This window comes from Lithobates pipiens, unplaced genomic scaffold, assembly GCF_037356315.1.
Source record: "Lithobates pipiens isolate NorthernLeopardFrog02 unplaced genomic scaffold, aLitPip1_a1.2 Scaffold_27, whole genome shotgun sequence".
Lineage (NCBI taxonomy): Eukaryota > Metazoa > Chordata > Amphibia > Anura > Ranidae > Lithobates > Lithobates pipiens.
In genome coordinates, this window is record NW_027507788.1 from 153,317,860 (window position 1) to 153,332,816 (window position 14,957).

General features: G+C 39.1%; 1 protein-coding gene across 5 annotated transcripts in view; it reads left to right on the plus strand.

The window, feature by feature from the left end:
• The window catches only part of PLCH2 (phospholipase C eta 2), a 998,026-nt gene extending 983,743 nt beyond the window's left edge, over positions 1–14,283 (plus strand). For 3 of the 5 annotated variants that reach the window (XM_077457673.1, XM_077457675.1, XM_077457674.1), the window contains 2 exons: positions 5,378–5,717; positions 11,880–14,282. In XM_077457673.1, coding sequence (XP_077313799.1) covers positions 5,378–5,717; positions 11,880–13,534 — 1,995 coding nt within the window. In that variant the 3' untranslated portion in view covers positions 13,535–14,282. Of the gene's footprint in view, positions 1–5,377; positions 6,441–8,272; positions 8,302–11,879 lie in introns of all 5 variants that reach the window. The other 2 variants (XM_077457676.1, XM_077457672.1) reach the window with 2 other exon arrangements.
• Positions 14,284–14,957: the final 674 nt, after the last annotated feature.

The window sequence follows — 14,957 nt, forward strand, 5'->3', positions numbered from 1 at the left end:
CTTCCAGTGATCAGTATGCGAGAGCGATAAAACCAAATTTAACACACCTGCTCCCCATTCACACCTGAGACCTTGTAACGCTAACAAATCACATGATACCGGGAGGGGAAAATGGCTAATTGGGTCCAATTTGGACATTTTCACTTGGGGTGTACTCACTTTTGTTGCCAGCGGTTTAGACATTAATGGCTGTGTGTTGAGTGTGTTATTTTGCTGGGACAGCAAATTTACACTGTTCTACAAGCTGTACACTTACTATTTTACATTGTAGCAAAGTGTAATTTATTCAGCATTATCACATGAAAAGATATAATAAAATATTTACAAAAATGTGAGGGGTGTACTCACTCTTGTGAGATACTGTATATTGGTGCAAATGACATCATGCAAACAGAGTATTACCTGTACCGTGTTGGCAGTTTATAGCAGTCAGAGGACCTTAGAGCAGGGGTCTCAAACTGGTGGCCCTCCAGCTGTTGCAAAACTACAAGTCCCATGATGCATTGCAAAGCTGAAAGTTACAAGCATGACTCCCACAGGCAGAAGTATGATGGGACTTGTAGTTTTGCAACAGCTGGAGGGCCACCAGTTTGAGACCTCTGCCTTAGAGCATTAATGTGGTCTGAACCTTGTCAGAAAGGGAAAGAAAGGTGCAGAGGTTGTTTTTGAGTGAAAAGCAGTTTTTGAATTAAATTTTTTTTTAATATTTACTGTGTTTAACTTTTGTGCATTACTCACAGAATTCATACCTGCAAGACTGACATCCTGCCTTCATCTTTCTTTATTGTGCATTTCCACACTCAAAACTGACCTAAATACAATTACCCTAAGTATTTGGATCATTTCAGCAATACCATGATGGTCGAGAGATACAAACTGGCTTTTATTTGATACGGTCTATGTTGTTCGTAACAGCCAGTCATAATATCTTTATTATTACATTTCCAATTCATCCACTTTAAGCAGGAATATTGAGGGCAAAAACAATAGTTTTCTTTTTAAACACTGCCTGGACTTGGGCTTTTATATTGTAACTTCAGTTTAAAAAAAAAAAAGCAATGAGGCAGTCATAGGCTACCTTCCCAGAAAATAACATTAAGGCCTTGACTTGGTGTTTATAGCCAATGGCATTACTGCTTTCACACATGGCATTAGCTTGCGTCTTCATCCCAAAAAACAGGGTTTGCTGCACAGATCTTGCACCCAGCCCATAAGTACTTATAGCACTGGGCTAAATTTATTTAGAAGGCTCCTGTCTTTTCCTACATATTTAAAGAATGATTGATTGTTTTTCTGTGCTATCAAGCACAGGGCGGTGATGTCACAAGCAATCCGATATTGGCTTTTATTGTGTATAGGCAAACAATTAAAATATGATGTCTGAAACACAAATTAAACATCAATTCTGATGTCCAACTGTTATCTACAACACCTCTAAGACTTAGACTTCACATTGACAAATAATGCCAATTGTGGTTGTCAGTAAGTTAATATAATAACGCATGGTAACCAAACAAATGTTGTTCTACACCCGTTTATAGCTGATGCAAAGAGGAAAGATGGTTACTATTAGTTACTTTGCTTTTCACATTTTTATTTGCCTTTTGAAATAATCTTTAATGTCTTCCCTGTTCTGTGTGTTCCAGCTCCTTCCCCCTCTTTTTCAGTTTCCATAAATGTCTCCCCAATATGTCTTAATTTGAAAAGCTGCTCTATACTGCACGCTGCCTGAATGAATGATGATAATATACCTTATTTCTTCATTATTATACAGAGGGAATCAATGGCAATAATAAGGTTAGAGAAACCAGGCACAGCAAAATGTTATTAATAATTCATGAGGCTTTGAGGACATATATTTTTTATAGGCAAAAAGAGATGTCAGGGGTCATAAAATTGCTTTTCGGCAGATTGTGCCGCAGAGGTTGGCAAGTATACATGGAATGCTGTGACAATGGCAGCAATACATTCTTCATGATCTCAGTTCACTAAGGAGAATGTAATGATTATGTCTCATGATCTGCACTCATAAACTCACTTACAGTACAACTTGTGATCTGCTCATGTCTTGCTTCAGCCAACGGCAGTCTTACCAGCTCTGTGTTAAAAGAATCCTAACGCTTATATGCGTGCTTGACACAATTTGCACTGTATCTATAATCTGCCATTGTTGTGCTGTTGGTTTCTGTGTTAATTGTGCTTTTTCTGTTTAGATTAATATATATCATGGGTTTGAAATGTGATGAGGAAACAACTAAACCCTTGTAATCCTTTCAGAACATCCATGTTTTTTTTTTTTAAACTCCTTGACCTTTTTATTATATCCATGGATAGCGAACAACTTTTAAAATTATAACATCTTACCTCTGGCTTTTTAGTCCCCCTAACTTGAAAGCTCTCATCACAGATCCATTGGATTGCGTTGTTTATGGTCAACCTGTCTGTGTCTATACAGTAGATATGGACTAAGAATGAGGATTGTTACTGTTCCACTTACCTCAATGTCTTCCATGCCAGGAGTTATAAACATTCATTTCTGTGCTGCACTGTTCACATGTATGCACTGCAGATCACAAACTGTTAGAAACAGATAGCTCCTGAACAGATTCTCTTTGTCTCATATCTCCAGAACAAGGAAGCCATCAGAAACCCTTGAATATTTGCACAGTTGACTATATGAAAATACATGGGATAATGTATGGTCAGGTTTTGGCTTAACTCATACAGGGACTGCATATTTATAGTAATTTGTGCTCACATGAGTTCAGTGCTGCATCGAAATCATCATTTTTGGATCCTAGCACTGAAAATATAAATCAAAGGGGTATTAGTAGTATGTCTTCTTTTCTTCTTGGTCTATGATTGCAGCTACCATGAAGGAATAATCTAAATACTGTAATATTTTCAGTGCTTGGATCTACAATGGCAGCTTTCAATGGTTTGTTAAAAAGGCAGAGGTAAAAGAATATTTTTTAAAAAAAATCACGTTTTTGAATTGGCTATCCTTTATTAATACTGAAAGTTGTGAATTTAAATAAATTAACAGATTTATTTTGCAACTATTTCCATGTGTATACTTTTCTAGTGCACATTAGGGGAAATAAAGAGTGTAAATGGTCGCTATAGGCAATAGTTCCATCCATTATTACTCTTGGTAAAACAAGAAAAATTCAGGATGGAAAGGCTCTCAATCAATTTTGAGGAGAGGTGTGAAAAATCAGCAGGTTACAATGTGGCTGCATGGGCTGTGGCAATACATACACCTCTGCTTTATAGTAACTCGAGCCAAAGATGTTTGAGACTAAGAAATTAAAGCCCAACTCCAGACAAAATATGACCCCTCCCTTGTTGAAGCATATTTCCCTAAACCCACCTTCTGGGTTCTTCACTGGAGCCACTTCCAGGTGCGGGGACTGCCACTTCCATCCTTGCAGATGTGCCCTCACTGGCTAGTCCCCGACAAACCCCTTATACTACTATCACTCTTCTTCTGGATCCTGCCACTAAACTTCCAAAAGGAAGTGTCCACGTCACATAGGCAAGTGACATGGACACAGGCGGCACAGTGGTGTAGTGGTTAGCACTCTCACCTAGCAGTAAGAAGGGTTGCTGGTTCGAATCCCAACCATGACACTACCTGTCTGGAGTTTGCATGTTCTCCCTGTGCCTGCGAAGGTTTCCTCCGGGTTCTCCAGTTTCCTCCCGCAATCCAAAGACATGCAGGTAAGTTAATTGGCTTCTGTCCAAAATTGGCCCTAGTATATGAAAGGGGACCTTGGATTGTGGGCTCCTTGGTGGTAGGGAACGAGTTTGCAATGTACAGGGATAGGGACAATTGTAGACACTCAGGTTGAACTGGATGGACTGGTGTCTTTATTCAACCTTACTAACTATGACACTATGAAACTATGACCACTCGTCATGGACACTGGAAAAAATAACTCTGGAATGGAGCATCTCATACCTGTTTTAGGTAAGTAAAAGGGGTATTTAGATTTTTTTTTATGCCAGCCAATAGTTAAAGGGGGGGGGGGGGTTGGGAGGAGGGTTCATGTTTTGCCCAGAGTTGGCCTTTAACATTTGAAATGTCTAAACTATAAATTTAAGCTTAAAGTGGATGTAAACCCGATTCATTAATGTTGAGCTGGGTACATAGATCTGTAGTGTTTTCTTATCCTTCTTCAAAGAGCTAAGTCCCGTACCTGTCTCTTCCTCCGTAGCGCTGTTATAAGCCTGATAATTTCTCACACATTCTCCGGGACAGGAGATAGAAGTGTGTCGGAGGAGGTTGCTATAAATAGATTAGCAGTCAGCTTGCCGTCTAAGAGCAGAGCTGTGCACATTCCTTTGCTTATGAGGAGGGGCGGTGTGTGCCTTTCCTCCAATCAGCTGTCTTGGCTTTATGCCCAGGCTTCACTGCAGTACTAAACAGGAAGAGAAAGACTTTAACATGATCTTCACTTTCTAAAGGATATATATGTATACAGCTGAAGACAGCAGATATACATGTAAGACTTATATAGGGAGATTTGTTTCATCCCTGTGTATCATCTGAGGCTGTTCACTTCACTTGCTTTATGTGAGGGTTTACATCCACTTTAATGATATATTAAAAGAGTTTTTGATATAAGTTCTAATTAGAATTCAATTCATGTTTGGAGCTTTGCTCACTTCCTATTGCCCCCAAATAATTTGTTAGGTGTCAGTTCTTTTTTGATGACCTAATTGTTGATTCTTAATTATTTGCAACTACAAGGTTTGCCATGGTTTAACCTCTCTCTAGAATAGAAGTGTTTTCTACTTACTGGATGATAGCATCCTGATTGTCTTACTATATGTAACTTACTTATACACTAGACATGATCCTTTAGGTTCTCCTGAACTTTTGTAATGCAACCAGCCATAGAACTTAAACAACAATATATTCTGTTGATAAGCTTTAACATTCCTCTTCCATAAGACTTAGTGTTGTCTAGCTATGATACACTACCTTGTCTACAATAGTTTAAACATCAACGCACTTGCTCATTTAGTAAGCATTTAGGAGCTTTATGGACCTTGGACATTGTTTGCTGCCTAGGAAAAATACACAGAATAAAAAAAAATGTTAAAACAGGAAAACACTATGGACAACATTTTATTTACTTTTCATAAACTTATAGTTTTAATGCCATATCATAAACATATTGTATTATTTGGTGTCCCCTTTTTTTCTTATAGCTGTACAATGTGTTTTTGTTTTTTATAATTTTGGTTCCAGTTTTGTTGACCAAAAATGTCCACCTACATGTGGCGGAAACATGAACATCATCATACTCTATTCATGTTGTGCAAGCAATTTCTAATTATTTTTTTCCTCTGGCTGCTTTCCATTCAGGTCAAACAGGCCGTGGGCTTAAAAGGACTGTTTCTGAGAAATCCAAAGCAAGCATCTCTGGACAGTCATGCTGCTGGGCAGCTTCATCGGAAACATTCCATTAGTAGTCACATATTGAGAAGAACCGCCAGTGCTCCAACTAAAGGCCAGCAAAAACCTAAAAAGGGCTTTCCAGAAATTGCCATTGATTCCAAAGACAACAGCTCCGAAGGGGCTAGCGAAGATAGAGAGATGGATGATTCCTCTATACCCCGCTTTGATAAAGAGGCTGAGAGTGCTTCTCCGATTCTACCATCTAGGGACGGTAGTCCCACAGAAATACACAGCAAGGGTTTAAAAGGTAAGAGTTGTAGCTCTTGTAAAAGCAAAGGCCATGTTCGTATCTCTAGGGGAACGACATTCAGCGAATCATTTCGGAGATCTGAAAAAGTCCCCCATCATGACAGCCCTTCTCATAAAATGGGTGTGTTCGCACGTTGCTCAATGAATGGTTCAGGTAGGATCGGAATGGCCACCAACTGTATGAAATGCATGATTGGCTCTAAAGAGAGCCCAGATCTAGACTGTAAGTGGAATGATAATACCAGCACCAAGCCTATTATACATGACATTAAAGCTCGCGAACATTATAGCAGTGTGCAAGAAGAAAGGTTAGAATTGAAATATTATGGTATTACAGATCAGCCAAGGCGGCAACAGACAGACTTATTATCCCTCAGTGACCATGGGAATGCCAATGATCCACCCCGAAACGCTCAGTCTATTGTTATTCCGGGAAAGAAAAATGGAGACTCTAAATGTGCTGGGATAAAAAGTAATCCTAGACAGAGGTGGCAATGCCAAACAGGTGGCAGGTATGGAAGTACTGTCAATTTGGTACCTGTCGGCAGTGGTTCAGTTTCCTCTAGCTCCAGCAGCCTAGAGAGTATTGGAAGTCCTGAGCAGTCTATGGGCTGGCATGAAAATTCTCGAAGGCAAATGGGCACCCTTCAAAGGGAAATGAATGCCTTGTTCGTCCAAAAGTTGGAGGAAATTCGAAGTAAATCTCCTATATTCTTTACTGGTAAGATACATATTGTGTCCCGCTATAACCTCTGTAGAACATCAGTCACAACATAGAATTCTCTTAGTTTCCTCATTCAGTGTTGTGGTTTTAGTCTGCAGACATTAGTTCCATGAGTCTAGTCACAACATTGGTGTAATGTACATTTTCAATGTCTTTGCTGTGTGTGTGTGTGTGTGTGTCTGTGTGTGTCGCTTATATGTCACGTGATGTTCTTTTTCCAGTTAGAGTATTTCATTTATTTAAATACATTAACTGTATTATAGGTATACAGTATATAACCTAGTATCAATAGAATTAAATGGGTAACTTGATGAAATATTGTATTATACTCAATAAGTTTTGTTTCTAACTGTACAAAAAGGGGCAACCACACCAACTCACAACTGACCCCTGCCCGACGGTGCACGTGGCTAGACAATGCACAACACAATGCAGACAAAAGGCCCCACCAAGGGACCCCTCACACACCTTGGCCCCAACTCCAAACCCCGAGAGCCCTCACAGCAGGAGCACACACAGGAATGGACAGACAAAGGGCAGGCATGCCAGGAGGGAGCCCCACTAAAGACACAGGGATGCACGCGACACCCAGTGCATCCAACTGCACAACTGGCCCCCACACCAAGGCGCACACAGAAGGGAAATGCACACCACAGACAAGACCAGCTGACAAAACAACCAATCTGGCCCCGCCCAACAGTCCACTCCAAAAACCAGAGGGTTTCTCCTGCAAATGTATGCGCAAGCTGCAGCACCCGCGCCAAGAGGGTCTTCCACACACACCCCAGGCTCAACTCTTCAATTCCAAACCCCTAGAGCCCTCACAGCAAGAGCACACACAAGAACTGACAGACCAAGCGTAGACATGCCCGGAGGGAGCCACCCCCCTGCCCAAAGGCACAGGGATGCACGAGTCTCCCAGCAAGAACAAAAGGGCAGCGTAAGCACCCAGCGCGCCCCCGCACCCAGTCCACCCAATGGAACAAAAAAGTGGTGGAGCACACACAAGAATGGATAGACCAGGGGTTTCAAACTGGTGTCCCATCATGCTTCTGCCTGAGGGAGTCATGCTTGTTACAGTCTGGGTTGCAATCATGGGACTTGGTAGTTTCACAACAGCTGGAGGGCCACCAGTTTGAGACCCCTGGGATAGACTATGGTATGTAAGCTTTAGAACATTAGTCATGATGGGGTGCCTGTAGACGCTAAGTGACAGATGGCTTTATAAAAATTCTCAAATTCCCCTCTGGCACCTACTGGAGTTTGCCAGTAGGTTCCTAGCCAAAAGTTGGCTTGGCCTGACCTGCAATGGTTTCATGTGCAACTGATGCAGCAAGCAGGCAAGTAGATGCAGCACTTGAGTGGCTAGGAGCTTCCTTCCCTTCTTCTTAGACATTTTTAAACAAACAATTTAAAGTAAGCACTTCTAACACTTCTTATTACCACTTGAAGAGGCCCTGAAAACCTGATATTTCCTCAAACATCATATGCTAGATCAGGGGCAAGGTCAAATCTTTTAAATCCACCCTTCAAAGGGTGATTCCATGTGCCTATCCTAGAAAAACAATAAACTTTCATAGGATCAGATTAGTTGCTTTTGGTTACAATGCCCTTTTTGTACAGTTTTTAACAGTGTTTTGTATCCATCTCTCTTCCTGATTTTACTCTCAATCTTAAAAATACTCTGGCTGGAGGACATTACACTGTGATGTAGCAGTACCTGTTTGTTGTATGGACTATATGTTCAAATTAAAGTTCCTGGATTCCTTTCCTCACTAACTACTGTCATGTGTTCTGCCTTTTCACTTGTATTTTCCTCAACTCTCTAGTAAAAGACTGAAAGGACAAGCCAGATAAGGTAACAAACTGTTACTGGGTTACAAGCCATGTCTAAGATGGCCTTTTGTGTGATGTTTTGTCAATACCTCTTAAATATCGAAATAACCAGGAGAATCATAAACTTCAGTATGCAGATCAAAAATCAACATGACATTAATATTTTAATATCTATAACCCAAACAACTTTGAAGTGAACCTGTCACCAATTTTAAACTTTGAAAGAGCTGACAACTCTAGGTGCCTGCTTTTACTTGTATTGGTTAGAAAACCTTCCCATTTAGGTTTACTTTGCTAGGGGCCTTACTTCTGGTCTAGGTTCCACATGCTTTCTTATACTGTACTCTATCCAATAAGACTGCCCTAAAGAGACATTTGTGACCTTGCTTATTCAAGGTATGTGCAAAGTCCACCCTGTCCATTCTATTCTCACCTCTCCAGCACTCCTTTGATATGCCTCCCTCTGTCACAACTGCTACAAAAATATCCAATGTTGTCTGATGTGTGAGCTTGGGGGGAAGCGTTGACACATTGCATCATATGAGGTGGTAACATGGCCCCCCTTTCTAGAAGCACCACTTATTTTGCAGTGGTGGCCATAATTGAAAATGCATGGGCGGAGGGGGGATGCTGCTTTAGAGGTGTGTAAAAAATGGTGGAGGGTTGACTTGGAAGGCTCAGGCCTTGAAGTCAGGCCCCTAGCAACAGATGGAACTAAATAAAGAGACCCTACAGAGGAGGCTTTTCTGGGTAATAAAGCCAATATTTGAAGATGCTGGGGGGGGGGGGGGGGGGGGGCTGCTTTAGAGGTGAGTAAAAGATGGTGGATTGGTTCGGAAGTAGGACGAGGCTTAGGCCCTGAAGTAGGCAAGTCAGACTCCTAGCAACAAATGGTTCTAAATAAGGAGAACCCACAAAAGAGGCATTTTTGGGTACTGAAGCCAATAGCAGACAGGACATTTTGTTTTAAATGTTTAAAATAGGGGTGGGTTTGCTCTTGGTTTTACCTTGCTTTATCCAAATCCTACCTTCATATTGTTATATACTGAACAGTATGTTGCAGACCAGTTTCCATTTTGCACTAAGAAAATGTCAACAGAATAAGTGTCATGAATAATAGTTTATATCAGCATTTTGAGTGTTCTGTTAAAGCAGAACTCTAGTCAAAAATAACAAGATAAAAATAAATGGCGCATTAGGAAATAAAATTAAAAAAACAGCTTTTGCTGTAATATTCACCTTCAGTCCAGAATTTTCCCATCAGTATTATTTTCTGCCCCCTGATATGCTTAGTCTGATAGCCAACATCATTCAACCCTCTTTTTTTTTGAGCCCGGGTTGTCCTGGACTTGCCCCAGCCAGTGACTGGAGAGTGAAAGGGAAAGAAACACAATGATGAGCCAATCTCTTTCACTCTGCTTTCTCTTCCTATCGGCATGCTTCTTGTCAGCACATGAACTGATTGTCTCCTGTACAGGGATTGTAAGAGGCTGATGCCAGATCATACTCTGATACCATTTGCAATTACAAATGCATTTCTTAATGTATTAATGATTACGTAATGTCATTGATTATAGCCTTTTATATCTGTCTGGAATTCAGCTTTAATGTTTGTGGGTAGACGTGCATTAAATCAATAATTGTACACCTTATAATTTTGGGAAGTTTAGTATTTCTGTAACAAAAGATGAAATGTATATCAGCAATAAGGAAGAATGGCATAATGTAAGTTACATTATCAGGAGGGACAAGCAGAACAATTTCCTGCAATATAACTTCTAGCATGAAAATGAATGGTTATTAAAAAACTCAAGTAACCATTGAATGCTATCATCAACGTTTAAACAGCTGGACATTTTCAAGATACTAGTAAAACTCAAATGTTGGAACAATTTTAGTTTTAGGAAACCAATATGTAGATATATAAGAGGTATTGCCTAAGGTTGACTTCTCCAGCTGGCCACACTTATTTCTCTCTGATTGTACAATCAAATTTACCAACTACTCTGTAATGTAGAGGGTTTAGCTGAGTGATAATTGAATGGATTGTTTCAATAGGCCCTCACACAGCCTTTCATACATCTAAATGAGCTTGTAAAGAAATTGTACTGCCAGATTGTAACATGTCTGACCAGCACCAGTCTTTTTTTTCCAAATAAACCTGCTACTTAATTTTGTCTTGAAATTATACAATGCATGAAGAATGTGTGGCCTGTTTTTGCATGTTGTGTGTTCAGTGAAGTAGCATGTGCTTGTTTATTCAGTTTACTTAGAGTAGACCTAATAGGGACAGAGATGATGTATTGTAAATATGTACTTACTTATATATTGTTTGACAGTATAAAGTTATTTATGGCACCATCGAACTGGCTCTTACAAGATATGGTATTAGTTGAGTATTGTGTCAGAGCTTTGTGAATAAAGGTTGGTTATAATAATACAATTGTTGAGTAAACAATGCACAGATTTTCTTAGCTGACAGGGTGTAACCTCTTCATCGGTATAAGTTTATTTTCATGGATGTACATTTATTGCATATGTTTAAGCTGATTTTTCAACACAGTAGCATTGATTTACTAAATTAGCCCCACTTTTATAAGACAATTTTCCTTTGCCTTAGTGAATGAGGAGAAATTATGTTGACTTCCATCATCCAGTAAAACTACTTTTTTTTTTTCTCCTCGCATGCAATTGGGTATTAATTGCAAAGTGAATTTTCACCACATTTTCTTAGCTAATAGAAAATGTCCCTGCAAAGTGAAAATGCCCTTGCAAAATGAACAGCCTGTTTGCTTTTTTGTAAACCCAAGTGACAGAAATGAACTATCTCTGTCAGCACTTCCCATTATCCATCCAGTTTTAACCCTGCACTTGTTATAGCTTATGATTTACATCAGTGGAGCACTGGTGTCTACTGCCAGACATGAAGCATGTGTGGTGAGCTATCCAAGATCCTTTCATTCTAGAGTAAATTAAGCTTAGTTTAAATGAAAATCATGTGCCAAACCAGTTTTAATTAATAATAATGTAATGCGTGCATAGGGCCCCTTCCTCAAGGCAATTTAGTGACGCTGTAATCTTGAGAAAGGGACCCTGTGTGGCACCGAATCATTGTAAACTATTATATATATATATATGCAGAAATATCTAGTCAAGTTATTTGATGTTGTGGTCAGAATGAATTTATACTTCATACACTTGGTTTTTTACATACTAATTGAAAGTAGGATTCCATCCGTGTATTTCTTTTTTCAGCTTTAATGTGCAGTGGAGAAGGGTTAGATCCTCTATTTTATTGTTCTTGTGGAAAGATGTCCCTAACTTTCTGTTCATGTGGCACACAGAGTTACCCTTCCTTTTTCTGGTATTATAAATACCATTAGTCCTTCATGTTTTCTCCACATTCACAAATGAGATAAGGAAGACCTACTGAAAACAATCACTTACACCATAATTCACTCAGTGTCCTATAAGGTTGGGGTAGCACTTTGGCGACAATTTGCCATCAAAATGATATATGTTGTATAAAGATTTAAATACATAATGTTGTTTTTAGGTTCATGGATGGTTAATTGATAATATTTTGTTTTTTGCTTTCAGATGCCAGACAAATCTCAATGTGTAAGTCGGTCTCTTCTTTATGCAGTCTTGAAACCATTACAGAAGAACCCACCTTTGCCAAGGAAATACCTTTTCCTGATCCAAAAGTTAACCAACCTGCTGCCTCAGTCAAAAATGATGGCAGTAAAGTGTGTGATGAACCCACAGGATCTCATTCTGAATGTCCTAATGCAGCAAGTACCTCCAATAACATGCATGGAATAAACCCTGAACCTGCTGCAAGTAAAATATTGACAGCATCCAGTGGTACATCCACATATAGTAACAACAACACCGAAAGACCTTGCAAGGAAAAGAATGGAAATATACTCACCATCACAAATGGAAAACATGAAACCATAATTACCTTTAATTCTGCCAATATGAAACCAGGAATGTCTTTATTAGCGGACGTTGCAAAAGATAAGACCAAATATTGTCAGGTAAAAGAGAACATAGCAGAGCAATTCTTGCATCAAAGCAACAGCACTACAGAGGCAAACAAAATCGGTAGGCTTCCTGAAAAGCAGACACTGAACAACCCAATAAAACATTCATTATCTTCTACAAGTCAGAGGCCACAAGTTGACCGTATAAGCCAACAACCGTCCATGGCCAGGGTTGGTCCACCTGTACCTGTGAGAAGAACAAAAAGTGAAGGTCATGTTATTTCAAACAGCTCAGCCTTGAATTTGAATTCTGTGTGTCAGTCTCCGGTGGCAGAGGTTTATTCTGATGCCACTGTGAATGATAAGATTTGGAGCAAACTAGAGTGTAATAGTCATAGAGACAGCATGTCTTCGTCTTCCAGTAAATCCTCTAATGACACAGTGATTGATCTCTCTTTGCCCAATTTAGCACAGAAAGGCTTGTTGGATCTTGATATATCTGATGATAACTTTGAAAGCATTCGTTTAAAAAACATTAGACCAAGATCAGCAACAACTTTAGCTCGAGAGATTTCCTTAGGAGTAACTAAAAGCAAATCAAACCCAAATTTATTGTCCAACAACAGAGCAATAGGTGAACTTTGTCCAAGACCTCTGGCCAGAAATCCTGAAGAGGTACTGCCACCTCTACCAAGACGAAACACCTGGAATAGACTATATGTGGAGAGTCTCAAACAAACAGCTAGCAAGTCTAACCCCAATAATAAAACATCCACTAGTCAGTCAATGTCTAAAAGTCTTGGAGACTTGACCTCGGATGATATTACATGCAACTTTGAAAGCAAGTATAGGAGCATTAGCAGAAGCTTTATTACAAGATCACAGAGAGTGCAGAGAAGACCAAATGGTATGAAGGCTTCTAGCAAGTCTACAGATTCCCTCACAGAGCAACTGAAGAAGCTAACAAGTTTTGAGAAAGAAAATGATATAACATCCCCTACTGAATTTCAGCCAGTTCAGTATGAGGATGACAGTACGAATTTTCTTCGAAGGACATCCTCCAGAAGTCAAAGCAGAGTACGGTACATTGCCAACAGAGCAAAGCAGGCCCAAGAACGACAAAGACTCCAGAATCTAGTAAACAACAATTCCATAGAGGAAAGGGGTAATCCAGAGGGAGCTTGTGCAATAACCAAAGGGTACTGTATGGATTCTTTTTCACCGTCCCAGTATACATCAGAATCTTTGGGCAAGTCTGGACAATAATATAGTGCTGTGACTAAAACCTACGTACCTTTTTATATTCATGTAACCATGCATATGATAAATTTGTCCACGCAAGAAATACCTCGCAGGGGAAAAAAAGATATATCTTTAGTTTTTGGGACTTATTTGGACTGCTAAAATTATAAAGCACTTAAAAGTACTGTATATATTTTTTAAATGATTGGTTTACACTGGGTTTGCAATATCCCCTTACCCTCCACTTTTGGTTTTGCTCATCAGTCTGCGCAGAACTGGCTTCTCTTCAAACACCCATGCCATTCAGAAGAGAACATTCCTTGTCCCACATACAGTATGATAAACTTTTTCTGCATTGCTTTACCAATGTGAAATGTGCTATTTTTAAATCGCTGCTGTATATAGCACTTTTAAAGTACAATTTTATTTTATTTTTTGCACTGCCATATACAGTTTTCCAAATATGGTATGTTTTAAACAAAATAACATTTTAACTCTCTTCCTAATGTATTATTGATGTAAAACAAAACCTTTTGTTTTTGTCTAATTTTTTCATTTTACTTTTTTAGTTTTTTGAAAAATTTCATTTGTAATGTCCTAGAAGTGCATTTTAGAAAAGTGGTCATAAAAACATTGTTGTTTCATTTTTTTTGTTTTTCCTGCTGGAAAGTCATTTAAAATGTCTGATTTTTATTTTAAATGTTTGTTAATTTTATTCTTTGGTTATACTAATCTTCATTACAGTAAACATTTAACAAAAAGTTTGTAAGCCACCAAAATCTATTAAATAAAATTATTTAACCGTAAGATATCTACTTGTGTTTAAGAGTAAAAAAAAATGTGGCTATGGAATGCGATGCTCCATACAGAGAAATCTATTTGCAGCAAAGGAATTCCATGACCTTAAAAGCAACAGATCCAGTAGGGATTCACAAGACGGCTCTACTAGAGCAGTGTTTCTCAACCTTTTTTTAGTCAAGGCACCCTTTAAAATGATAGACAATCTCGAGTCACCCTCCAAAATTATGGATGCCTCATTCCGATAGTTTTACATAATGCAGCAACATCAATACACATAGGACACCCAATTATTTATTTTTCCAAAGCAAATGCTAGTACTGACTAGTATTCCAGTGTTTCTCATCTTCCTCAGTTTTTTCCATCACTTGGCTAATGACGCACCAAAGCTGATGAAGAGAGAATAGGGAGGACCAAACAAGGATGATGTGCAGGTAACTGACATCCTCCTTATCAACTGATGATGCCATTGGTCATTGGGAGATGGCAGCTTAAAAGGTTGTAATGGTGTACAATGAAAACCTGTGACTTTGTGTACCTAAAAGGCAGGTTTCATGAACCCACCGGCTTGTATACAATTTTGAGGCAATTTTTTAGCATTTTGCCAAGGCATCCCTAAACATCAAGGTTGGCCACTATCAACCCAAAT